The sequence below is a fragment of the Maylandia zebra genome, linkage group LG23, assembly GCF_041146795.1.
Source record: "Maylandia zebra isolate NMK-2024a linkage group LG23, Mzebra_GT3a, whole genome shotgun sequence".
In the NCBI taxonomy this organism is placed as follows: domain Eukaryota; kingdom Metazoa; phylum Chordata; class Actinopteri; order Cichliformes; family Cichlidae; genus Maylandia; species Maylandia zebra.
In genome coordinates this window covers 34,598,661-34,612,187 of record NC_135188.1, presented here as the reverse complement: position 1 = coordinate 34,612,187, position 13,527 = coordinate 34,598,661, and the positions used below count along the sequence as shown (strand labels likewise).

The 13,527-nt window shown below is 41.9% G+C and overlaps 1 protein-coding gene across 4 annotated transcripts in view; it reads left to right on the top strand.

Annotated features, from left to right (window-relative positions):
* The window catches only part of LOC101476536 (rho GTPase-activating protein 20), a 32,075-nt gene extending 18,573 nt beyond the window's left edge, over positions 1-13,502 (top strand). For 3 of the 4 annotated variants that reach the window (XM_012919482.5, XM_012919481.5, XM_012919480.5), the window contains 6 exons: positions 1,464-1,628; positions 5,206-5,318; positions 5,407-5,599; positions 6,348-6,462; positions 7,863-8,767; positions 11,358-13,502. In XM_012919482.5, the coding sequence (XP_012774936.2) occupies positions 1,464-1,628; positions 5,206-5,318; positions 5,407-5,599; positions 6,348-6,462; positions 7,863-8,767; positions 11,358-12,140 (2,274 nt within the window). In that variant the 3' untranslated portion in view covers positions 12,141-13,502. The remainder of the gene's footprint in view (positions 1-1,463; positions 1,629-5,205; positions 5,319-5,406; positions 5,600-6,347; positions 6,463-7,862; positions 8,768-11,357) is intronic. The other variant, XM_004552547.5, reaches the window with a different exon arrangement.
* The last annotated feature ends 25 nt before the right edge of the window (positions 13,503-13,527 follow it).

Below are 13,527 nucleotides of genomic sequence, written 5' to 3'. Positions count from 1 at the left end.
ATTTCATTTGGTTCATGGACGTTTTTATTGACATCTTACAGATCAGCATGAATGTAAATATTAACCTGAAATTTTAACCTGTTGATACAATCTTTGACACTTATTTTTGGGCAGTTTTCCCATTTTTCTTTGCAGAACCTCTCAAGCTCCATCAGGTTGGATGGGTAGTGTCAGTACACAGCTATTTTCAGAGCTCTCCAGAGTTGTTCAGTTGGATTCAAGTCTGAGCTCTGGGCGCTCAAGGACATTCACAGAGTGGTGCCAAAGCCACTCCTTTGTTATGGCTGTGTGCTTAGGTTGTTGTCCTGTTGCAAGATGAAGCTTTTCCCCAGTCTAAGGTCCAGAGTGCTCTGGTTTTCTGAAGCAGGTTATCATCAAGAATGTCTCTGTGCATTGCTGCATTCATCTTTCCCTCGACCCTGCTGCTATAAACATATTCCCACAGCATGTTACTGAAACCACCGTGCTTCACTTTAGGGATGGTATTGACCTGGTGATGGGCAGTGCCTGGTTTCTTCCAGACATGACACTTGGCATTCAGGTTAAAGAGTTCATCAGACCAGAAAACTTTGTTTCTCATAGTTTGAGTGTCTCTCAGGTGCCTTTTGGCAAACTCCAGGCCAGCTATCACGTGCTTCCATCTCGCTAATCTACACTGATGGATGCAAAGGTGGTTGTTCTCCTGGATGGGTCTCCTCTCTCCACAGAGCTGGAGCTTTGTCATAGTTACCATCGAGTTCTTGGTCACCTGTCTGACTAAGGCTTTTCTACCCTTATCTCTCAGAGTGGCCAGATTTAAGAAGAGTCTTCCTGGTTCCAAACTTCTTCCATTTATGGATCATGGAGGCCTCTGTGCTTATTGGGAACTTCCCCAGATCTCGGAGGTCTAAAGACAATTCTTTGGACTTGGTTTGTGCAATAAAAGAGCTTATTTTTAAGCATTGGCTGCATATTTTCACTGGCTTTGAGTTTGGGCCTTTTTCCTCATCTTGGCAAAGTAGGTATACAGCTCAATAACTCAATAACCTCAAATTTAAAAACTTTTTTAAAAAGTGTCCTAAAAAATTATGGTTTTGCTCAGATAAACAGTTTGATTCTCACATCCTGTGAGTTTATTTGCTTTGTGTCAAAGAAATGAGCTTCACTAGCTCATCAACTCGTATTGAACTCCTTTTATGAAATTCTGCACGTTCCTTCAGAGTGAATAGAAATGAACACCAGCATATTGCTAGCTGGGGCAAACAATGGACTTATACCCTACACTCAGTACAGAACCATGGCCTGACTTGTTTGTCCCACAACAACCAGGCTGGCTGGATTATGCACTTGAATTCGGAAGGGAGAAATAACAGCTGACAGCAATCTGCAATTTACTGACATCTAGTGGTGAGATTTTACACACTGTACCTTTAAAAAAATAAACAAGGATGCCCTCTCTAATTTTTATCTCTTCTCTCTCACAGGACATGTTGACGTTTCTGTACCACGAGGGTTCGTGGACACGTGGGATTTTCCGTCGGCCGGCAGGCGCCCGAGCTGTCAGGGAGCTGCGGGATGCTCTGGATGCTGGAGAATCTCAGCTTCCTCTGACGCGAGACCACATCTTCATCATAGCTGGAGTCTTTAAGGTGGGAGATTGGTTTACAGCACCATGGTGTGCTCTTTGTGTACGTGAATCTCTGACGCTTACTGACCCACATCTGTTAAGACGGCATTAATCAGCTTCTTCTGCATCTTTGTAGTGTACGCAGCTGCAGGACAGCCTGTTCATAGCAGAGGAGCATAGTACGCTTGTTAATATAATCTAGACTATAATCTTGTTTAATCTGGAGGGATAACAGAGCCTCTGTGCATGAGTGCTTAAACTCGACAACGTCTTCACACAGCACATTCAGTGTTAATTCGAAATAATTCTGTGTTATTCAGTGTTAATTGTTACTTCCAATTAACACTGAATAATTTCTTGTAATAATTTCTCTACTTTATATAAGAGGACTTTTTTACTCCGACTTAAACAGACCAACCAGAACCTACTGGATTCAGGAACAAAAGTTCTTCATACATGCACTCCCATCAATTAATCTGAATGTCTTTTTCACTGTTGTGCTGTTGCACAATTTCAGACTTGGGAATATGTATCTGTTGCAACAACAACATAGCACAGGACTGAATACATTGTCACATGAGCCAACGGGCACACTCAAGATTACAATGTGGATTTGTTTCCTAAGGCGCTCAACTCACTAAAGGATGATTAATTTGCAGAATGCCCTAAACCACCTATAGGTTCTTATCTACATCTATACAATCGGTGCTCCTGTAGCCTGCGTCATCTCCACAGCACCTACAAGCTAACAGGCTAGCTTACACGGCTTGACAACAAAGCAGTCGATAGTGATTTCAATTCAAGTACATTTAGCACAAAAGAAAAACTCTCAACTACAGCTACGTTTCTATTACCCCATCACATCTTCACATCTCAACTGATAGAGACAAGTTTAATTTGAATGTGCAGTTAGATTCATCAACAGGGACACATGGGCTGTATATTCAGGGTCTGCAGCCTTAAAGTACGCAGCCTCAACGGTCCTCAAGGGCCGCGTACTCAAAGACGGAAGTGTGAGGCTTGTGAAATGGGACGGTCTAGCCTCCGTCGCGCTGCCCAGGTTGCCTAGCAACCATGATAGCTGGAAACGTGTGGTTGACAGAAATGAAGGAGAACATATTTTGTTCATTTGTTTGTTTGTTTCTACAAGAGCTTTGTGTGATTTAATAAGTATCTGAGGCTGAGACCACAGGACTGTAAAACATGATTGTTGGGCTTCATATCTGTACTGAACAATCATATAAGATTAGCTAGTAAATAACAAATAGTTAATGTTGTTCATGAGACTAAAGTCAGTGTAAATATGATATGGCCAATATTATAGTTATTATATTAATCATTATTAGTTATTGCAGCAGTGAGTTTGAACTCTCAAATCAAATCACTTCTATTGTCACATCACATGTGGAGGTACACTGGTACAGCACATGTGAGTGAAATTCATGTGAGTGAACTCTGTGTCAAATACTGAGCTTCAGTAAAGATTCAAGTTGCAGCTATTCATAAGTCCTAACACCTTAAATCTTCACTCAAAGACACTCAAGTATCTTTGACAGTGTATATATAGATGTATTATACATAAGAGACAAATGTTGTTCCTTCAGTATGTATCAGGGGTGCAAAGCCTCACAGATGATGTGCAGCAGTGGGTCCCTCAGTCTGTCCTCACTCTGGACACTTGCAGTTGTCACACATGGAAATCAAATGTGTGATAAGCTGCAGGATTCAAACACAAGTGTGACTTATAAATACATGTTCATACTTTTATTCCACAATCAGAGAGAAAGAAAAAGAGAGAGAGTGCAGGACAGACAGACAGGTGACAGTCTCAGGTGTATACACTGCTACAAACAGGAGGATTTAGTGTTTGTGTTATTACGAGTGCTAAACAAGAAGAGTTCCCAGATGGTACAGTGGACACATGTGTGACTCCTCTGATTAAAGCATCTTTCTTTCAGCTTGACGAATGAACCGTCAGCTCGTTCAAACACACATTTAAGTCCGTTTGGCTCGACACCACCGAACAGAGGCAGCAATATAACATAGCTAACATTAACAGTGCAGTGAATCGTACTTGTGCCGTGATATTCAGGACTGCAAACCGAGCAGCATCACTGACTTTCAGCTTGTTGTGTTTGTGGATATATCACAAAATCATCACATTCTCTGTAAGATTAAGGTCAGCTATTGTATTATTATATTTTAAAGGCTTTAAAAGCAAGTAAAAGCTGAACGTACAAACATCGCTAATGGCAAATAAGTTTGCCGACATGTGGCCAACAGTAATGTTTTAATGTTCTTCATTATTAAACATTTGCACATAAATAAGTGACATAATATTCAGTACTTGGGGCGACCGTGGCTCAGGGGGTTGGGAATCGCATCTGTAACCGGAAGGTCGTCGGTTCGATCCCTGGGCTCTCTGTCCAGGTCGTTGTGTCCCTGGGCAAGACACTTTACCCTACTTGCCTACTGGTGTTGGCCAGAGGGGCCGATGGCGCGATATGGCAGCCTCGCTTCTGTCAGTCTGCCCCAGGGCAGCTGTGGCTACAACTGTAGCTGCCTCCACCAGTGTATGAATGTGAGAGTGAATGAATAGTGGCATTGTAAAGCGCTTTGGGTGCCTTGAAAAGCGCTATATAAATCCAATCCATTATTATTATTAGTACTTACTTTTCACAGTTTACTCTTCGGCCGCTCCACAAAATTATCCACACCGACTGCCGCGCTATGAATTGTGGAATATGTTGGGCCACGAAGTCTACACTGCCACAGCCTTAAAATTCAGGGAAATGAAGGACGCATTTGAGGGCCGCATTTCGAGCAGCCTTTGAACTGGGACAGCCTTCGGTGCGCCACTGTGACGTAATCGGCCTTAAAATGAGGCCTTTAAGGCTGCAGACCCTGAATTGGGATACAGCCATGGAAAAGTTGCAGGACACCAACCCTCGAGGGTTTAGGGTGATACAGGTAGATATGTATCCACAAGATCAGAATAAAATGTCATTATGTTTTTTTGCATCAGGGTGTATTGCAATTTTCTTAAATTGCCCTTTTTTTATTGATTTTTTTTTTTTTTTTTAAGGGTTTTGAAACTGTTTGCTGTGAGTTTGTTGTGTGGTAAGCTCCTTCTAAGTATATTCAGAGTGCATGGTTTTGGCCCTTGGAGATCCAAGTTTGACACTTCAGATCACTCCTCTTTTTGATCTAAAATGACCCAATTATTCGGTTGAGAAACAGGTTGTCGTGGATTGGATGTATGATCTGTATGAACTCTTCAGAACTGTAATCAGAATGTGTGATTATGTAATGTTATAAAGGCTTGAGCTCGTTAGTGCCAAATAACAACAGTCAACTTAAGAGGCTTTATGTTATAAAGACCCCACAATAATAAAGAGAAAACCCCAACAATCACAGGACCCATATGAGCAAGCACTTGGCGACAGTGGGAAGGAAGATCTCCATCTTAACAGGAAGAAACTCCGGCACAACCAGGCTCAGGGAGGAGCAAAAGGGTTTCTTATGTGGAACAAAAAATTGTTCCTTTCACGATTGATATGTTCTTTCTTCTTTTACTGTTGGTGCATGCTTGTCTTTAGGATTTCCTGCGCAGCATCCCGGGCAGCTTGTTGAGCTGTGAGCTCCATGAAGACTGGATGGAGGTGCTGGAAGAAGAGGAGGAGGAGGAGGAGCAGGTGCAAGATGTACAGAGGTAACATACAACACGCTCTGTACTGCTTGAACATTAATCACAGGAGCTAAAACACATTTTACACAATCACTGTTTTGTCTCCCTGAAGGATGATTTGCCGGCTGCCCAAAGAGAACGCACTCCTGCTACGCTACCTGCTGGCTGTTCTTCACGGTATCCAAGGCAATGCCCAGGAGAACCAAATGACTACTTTTAATCTGTCAGTGTGCATTGCTCCCAGCATGCTCTGGCCACCTGGAGTGCCGTGTAGCCCTGAGGTGGAGGGAGAAGGAACCAAGAAGGTGAGTGTGGAAGATCAACAGCATCACATCAGAATTTTTGTTAGCAAAGTTTTGCTAAATGAATGCAATTGTGCCATACTGAGTCTCTCCTCAAGGCCCTGTTCAAAAAAATTTCTCTAAGGTGAAATATCAATTTAACATCTTTGCAAATTGACCCAAACCTCAGACAGAGTTTGTCACTCCTATGATGACTTTGACTCGTAGGATCAGTGCAACATAATTAAATACATCAGTCTGGGCAGCTTCACAGTTCACTCACAAGGAAAACATTATTTTTACCTGCAGACAACAAAAACAGTGACAAAGAGCAGAGAAGTTGCCACTTCAGATCTGCTGGTCTGGGGGAAAATATCTTCCTAATGGAGACTAGGATAAATGAACCCACGTTCAAGTCTTTACTATGTTAGTTACAGAACGTATTAAGTTGATTAAACAGTCAACTGAAAGTTGTTTTTGTGTTAGTCAGAGCAGCATAACACTAAACACCTTCAAGGTTTTCTTACTGGAATGTCTGCTTCATAGAGGCTGAAAGCTCTCATTTCCAACCAGTTTGACTTCTTGTTTTTGGGACGGGAACGGAGCAAAGTCTGAGAAATGTTCCACATAGTATGAAGTTTTGTAACATCAACTAGCTGCTCAGATAATTGGCTTACTGTAAATGCTTAAAGTGCTTTCACGCAGCCTTGAAGACTGGCATTCCGACCTATGTTACTACACTGGCTTAGTATCCACTTTTCTCTGCCTGTAGGTTTGTGAGTTGGTGAAGTTCATGATTGAACACTGTCAGGAGATTCTCAGAGAGGATCCCTCCTCCCTGTTCGGAGGGCCTCCACAGAGACTCAACAGTGAGGAGATGGGAACAGGTACCCAAACAAATGAGACAAATGTTTGCTCAAGGCTAAACTCTCACAAGTTGGAGAGCCTTTAATGAACTTTCTGTTATCTTTATGTCTAATTCATCACCCTGAATAATTGTGTTGCCACTGAATGCTTGAATGCTTGTTTAAAATGTCTACAGTCTTAATTGGTAAGAGTGCTATTATTTGACGGATAAAGTGTGTCTAATGGCATTTGAATTGATACATTTATGCATTGTATACTCATACAAGTTCCTCATGACATAGACATGGTATAAATATTTAAAGAAGGAGTGCCGAGCCCATTTGAGGGAGTGTAAACCAGGTTATTTTGATGTAGCTACAATTTACAGATGTCCACTAAATGAATCAGCTACAGACAATCATCAAGTTACTGCTAAGAGGGATGTGCTATGTTCAAAAGATTATAACCAATTGTGGCCACAAGATGACAGTATTTCAAAGGATAGATGCAAACATCCTGAGAACCGAGCAGAGTTCTGTTTGAGAAGAAAGGAGATAAACTGCTTTCACTTAGTACTTTTTAATTGAGGTCTATCTTTAGATTTCACTGGACAAGCACTAATTGCCTTGCTTGCCCAAAATAAATGCTACTTGATCAGGTAGACCAATATATTTATTCAAAGAAGAGTTACTTCATTACAAATGAGTCTGCTAATATAAACCTGAAATCTGTGTTTAAGAGCATACCTGTCAGCACACAGTGCTCTTGTGTTGGTTTTACTGCATGCCATGTGAGTCTACAGGTATTTATTAAAGTCAAAGAAAAGAAACAGACCCTAAAACCCTAAACAATGTATTGTAGCATTATCTAGCACTTTTAATCCGAATTCCATTAACAGCTGTATTTTAAAAGCTGTTTCGGTGTGTAATGTTATTTATTTTATGATCAAATACTAAAGATTTTTGTACAAAGTACATGGAAGTGCTTTGTGATGTTGCTAACCGTTGTGTGCACAGTGTTGAATAACAACATGAAGATGCTTTTGTGAGAGGCTCACAAAGGTTTTAAGTTAGGCTAGTAACGTTGTATCTTTGTGTCTTATATTCAGCAAATATTACTCTCCTCCCTCTGTAGCTCTCACGAACTTTTGTTCTGTTTCGAGAAGTATATTCCAGTTTCACTGAGGAGTGCAAGTACAGATTTGGTAAATTAAGGTGAATTAAGATAAAGGTGAACAAATGTCTTCACAGACAGTCAAGAACAAAGGACTTTGTGGTTTCTATAAAGGTCTCAGAAAACAAAAACATCACTGCATAGAGTATTTAACAATATTGTTTATGCTTCTTGTTTTCCACCCACCTACATACATCTCTTATAGTGTGTCCTCCTTCTCTTTTCTTCTTCTTATCCAATTATCCATAATTTTCCTGGGGATTATCAGAATCATGGATTTACCCTCTGACCGATTCATCCTATGACAGTCTCGAGAATGAGTTAGACAACAGCAGTGGTGGCTCACCAGGCCTTTGCAACAGAAGGTGCCTCCAGCCTAAACCCCTACAAGGCAGCTTGGACTCCATCCTCACATTCAGTGATTACGACCAGGATACTGCACCAGAACCAGGTCTCAATCCACTGGGAAGACACAGAAGACAGGAACTAGACCTCTCCAGCCCCAGGCAGGATGCAGCAACTGTGGACACCTCTTCCACCCTGGAGTCGCTGTCCCTAGAGGGTCGGAACATGCAGCGGCGGCGTTCAGAACCAGCTATAGCATATGTGGCCAAGTTTCGGCCATGCGCATCAGCCAGCACAGATGGTGTCACTGGTGAGGATGAAGACGGTGAGGAAGAGCTTTCCAAGGAGCCTAGCAACCACACAGTCACCAGAATGTACTCCAGAGTTCAAAATAGGAGGTATGGAGGTGAGTCTGGGTTGGAAGCCAGCTCCTCCAGCCTCTCATCCACCCCCACCTCCCCTGCACCAACCCGCTCCTCCCCTGATTCTCTAGACTCCCTAAGTGGTGACCAGACCTGGGCAACCAGAAGGGGCCTTTACCCAAAAAAGACGTATCTGCCATCCAACTCCTCCTCTGGATCTCTTTCCACCTCTGTCCCTTCTACACCCCTCACCATCAGCTCTGTACTGGCCTCCACTGAACATGCAGAGCAGGAGATTTGCCCCAAAAATTCCCCACCCAAAGAACCCGTCAGCTGGGGGACATTAATGGGCTGTAGGGGTCTCCACCCAAATTCATGGCTGAAGAAAGACCGGAGACTTTCACTCACCCAACAAAACAACTTGGAGAAGCAAGAAGAGGACAAGACTGCAGTAAGTGAAGCAGTGGTATGTGATGTTTTTATGTAAAACCGCAGTTTGGGTGTAAAATCATTCAAATCCACATTTTCATCCCATATCATATTCAAAACAAAACATTTAAATGCAGTCCCATTTAAATGTTGTGTTCAATCATATGCCTTTGTTTTGAATTGCTTTTGGTCAGTGACATTTGACCTCTTCCAGTGGATTACAGTTCCTTATCCTCTTCCAGTAGTTGACCAGGGAACCTTTGTGTTCAAGTCACACACCCTTCCTTTCCTACCAGAATTTCAAAATGAATTTATGCAATCAAAAAATGTGAAGAATCAACCCGTGTGATTTAATGTCCTAAAAATCTTTCTGGACATTAAACATAGTTTAACATAAGTGGGGGTTTTTTTTTTTAAACATAGTTTGTTAAAGAGGTAGTGAATGAAGTTCCGGCTGTACTTTGTACCTTTAAATGTATCCAGGCAAATCATTAAGATCTCGCTCTCTCATTTGAAATGTGGCCTCTAATTAGGAATGTTTCTTGAGGGAAAAAGATCTAAAAACATCTACGCCCACTGTTTAACTGCTACCCCAGAAGGTATTGTGTAATGCACTGCAACAACACACCACCAGAGGGCAGTATCAACCAGATGCTGTTAGTGAGCTGTGAAACATGGCAATAGCAAGTATTTTGACTTTAGTTCTGCTGTGTGGACTGCTTGCCTGTAAAAAGTTGTGATTAAGGAAGGTAACACTTTAAAAAATGGATCCTCATTTCAAGTTTCATGTCTTTATCCTGTTTTCCTTCTCTTACCCCAACCGGTCACAGCGGATGGCCCCGCCCTTCCCTGAGCCTGGTTCTGCCGGAGATTTCTTCCTGTTAAAAGGGAGTTTTTCCTTCCCACTGTCGCCAAAGTGCTTGCTCATAGGGGGTCATATGATTGTTGGGTTTTCTCTGTTGCATTATTATAGGGTCTACCTTACAATACAAAGCACCTTGAACCAACTGTTGTTGTGATTTGGTGCTGTATAAATAAAATTTAATTGAATGGAATTGAAGTTTCGATCCAGAGAACCAAAGCCAAGTATATGCTTACCATTAGCAGCACTAGCACTAGCAGTTTAGTTATTTGTTCTGACAACCCTACAGTAGGAGTGTCAAACAATTAGGCACTTTTCCATTGTGGAGGACAAAAGGTTTAAACTTGTCCAGGCCTTAAACCTCACGTGTGTTCTCCCTAATAAATGCATAAAAATAAGGCTTTTATGAAAACACTGAATACAAAATTGCTTTCTTGAAAATGTAGAGTTCTGTACTGAATGTTATATAAAATAAACTATATGCAAAGTGTCTTTGAATGGCAGAGATGCAGAAATGTCTGCATGTAGCACAGAGCCATGGCACATCACAAGCAAGCACAAGCAGAAATCTTGGACTTATAATTTATGAACATTCATACTACACAAAGTCATTAAGCAATAAACAATTAAATGACAGAAAAGTTTCTGTTTTTCACCTTCTACTATAGAAACGTCTGGGGGTTTTTTATGACTACAGTTAAAAAAATAACAAGACAAAAAAAACTGGACAGTCTGGGCGATCAGCTAAGAGAACCTTTTCTGTAATTTTACACATTTAATTCTTACAATTTAAGTCCAAATAGTTATGCTGACAGGTCTTCCTTTCTGACAGCAGCTTTCTCTTTATGATGCAGAAAAACAGTTAAATATGTGACTTCTTTACACTGACAGAAAGCAGCGTTTCAGTTGTCCGGCCCACTTAAGATCAAAGCGGGCTGTATGTGGCCCACCATGTAAACGTCTCACACCACTGACCTACAGGCAACCATTCACTTTGTCCAAAACCTTTTTGGGGGAGCTGTTTTGTGTGACAGGTGGCAGCTTAATACAAAAATGAAGTGCTGTGTTACACTGGTGACATGAATGAGACAAACTAGTGTTTCTGGTGCCAGATAGCTGGAACATTTATTTGGATAACACCTCACCTAGCCTAGACTTTATCCTCTGCTGAACTTTATCCGAACACCACTGACACCCCTGATGTGTGGACCACTTTTGAATTGTGGTTAAAGGCTATAAAACTCCACACAGCTTGATGTTCCTGTGACTAAAGTTTAACGTGCACCCTTCAAACCTGAGACCGCTGGAGCGGTTAATTTTCAGTAAACCAATATGAATTATTACTCTGGATGAATGGATACTGCTTGTGTCCTTTTCAAGTTATTGCAGTGACTGTTGTGGGTTTTTCTTTCTATAATGGAAAGTTACCAACAGTTTTGTCCACGTCAAGGTTTGCCATAATTCAGTTCAATTTTATTTATATCCCTGTTGTATTGCATTATTACGAGTATTGATAATATTAGAAACTTTTTTGGACTGTTTGACCTAAAGCTGACCAAGTAACAGATGGAAGCAATATTCCCTCAGAAACTTGCCTGAACCAGCTCCCCTTACTGTATAAAGACTGTAAGATGGAGTTAGAAGAGCCTGAATGATGAATAGATGAACCTTAGAGGTTAGATTCTCTGGACTACATTAGCTCTCAAAGCTCAAGAACTAAAACTTCCAACAGTTGTTTATGTGATCTACCTTTGTCTCCACCCAGGGAGGGCCTTCTGATAAGTCGCTCACACCTGGGAAACCAGAAAAAGGAAAAGCAGGTGAGAAAGGAGCTGCAAACCTGATCTCAGGCAGCCAAACCAAACCCAGAACATCCTGTAGACCTCCCAAAGATGCAGGTGGAGCAGGAGGGAGCCATGTGAAGGGAAAAGCAGGGCTCCTCAAGCAGGACTCCTCCAGTCCCCCTTCACACTATCACTCTACAGGAAACCTCCAGTTCCCTAAATCTGCCTGGTTCCATTCCCCAGAGGCCCCAATAACTTTAAGACAGAAAAATCCCAGGAGTGATACCAGCGCCCAGAAGTGTGCTGTGCAAAGTGATGTGACTGAACAGAAGCAGCCATTGCCGTCTGTGTTTTACAAGCACGGGGGGCCATCACTGTCCCTATTCAAGCGACCCAAGTCTCAATCCACAGAGCAGGACCACAACGCCCGGCTATATCAGCGCCGCGGCTCCGAACCGGGACGTCAAGTTGTGGACCGAGCCGCCACCTTCACCCGGGCAAGGTTGCCCAGTGACCCGGGGTTGAAAGTGTCCGGGGTGGATTCACAAGGAGGCACATCAGAGGCCCGTTACTGCCTCTCCCCCTGTGCCACCAAAGCAGTGCGGGACTACTTCTCCTCTCACCCCCAAAGCAATCCCCAGAGCAGCCACCAGGTGGCGCTTGCCCTGGTGGAGAGCCGCAGGGAGTGGGTGAAGAGATGCAGCGATCCCACAGCAGAGCCAGACTTTGACCAGCTCCTGTTTGCTGAAGAATCCTACGTTTGATGAGTTGGTGAAAACAAACTGAAGTACAGCATCGCTCCAACAAGTGGAACAAACAGAGCATTTCAGTTTCAGCACAGTGGTCGTATCATAACCTTAAAATGAACTCCGTCATCACACACTAAGGCTTTGGTGTCACTGGGAGCATTTTGCTATCTGGAACACCACATGAAATGTAATCTGTTGGCTAAGGTGGACATGGAGCAAAAAGTAAAAGTGTGTTTGAGTTTTTGCTTAGTGCTTAATGCCAATAAAGTAAAGTGAATCTCCCCCTAACCCTTTGCTTAAATGTCCTAAAGGCTGGGTTTACACATGCAAAAAGTGTTCTAATGTATAACCAATAAGCTCAAATAACATTCATTCTGATCAAAGCAGAAAAATTTGTCTTGATTTTTTTTTATTTTTTCCAATGTACATCAGGCCAAAGTTAAAACCTGCCAATCTAAAACACACCTGGCATTGCCTTCTTCATAATGAACAAAGACTCACTCAGAGAAATGCCTTCTGGTTAACTGCAGCTCAGAAAAACTGTGTTGTTTTGGTTCAAGTCCCACCCAAGCAGCCTAAACAGATTATGGGCAACATGCAGTATTTGGTATCACATGTTACTTCAACCACAGTTTTGCAGAAAGCAGGTGGTACAATCATGTTTATTGAAATTAATAGTCATATTATAAATAGTGTAAATGCAGCCTGGGTACACACTGTGACTTTGCCTCTACGTTTTAATAGTCTGGTTCTGAACTACAGCTCAGTCTGTGTGTTGATCGGTAGTTTGGCTTCAGCTCAGTTGTTTACAATACTCAGAAGTATCGTAAATGTGTAGGTAGACTAGTTTGTGACATGTTGGAAAGGTATAAAAGCATGACATCATTCAGTATATTTAAACAAACCGTACGTGTATATCCTGTATATGTGAAGAATGCTCCCCAGAAATCAAGCATTGCTCGGGATCATGTCGACTGTTAGCAGCTTAACTATTTTCCAGCGTTAATGCTTTTTAGTGAACAGATGTAGTGTTTGGATAAATATTAACATGGAGACGTTTCTGATTACAGTCAGCTGAGCAGTTCATTTGTAATGCTTCTTGGCATTAACACTCACATCAGCCTGCTGTGATACTGACGACTGCAGCAGCAACATTTAGAGCTTCTTGTTTTGTTTTTGTTGCCAACAATGCTGTTCACATAAGCCTGTACTGATTGAAATTAATCATGTTTTATGAGCTTTACATCTTATGCAGCTTAAAACACCGAAACAGGCCACAGGACTGTTGCTTCCTAATATTGTCTACTGCCTCCTTGTTATATATGTACATGTATTTATACGCTGTCACTATACTTTTGCATATGCAAATAAAATGAGCTGAAATTAATTGTGTGCTTACTGC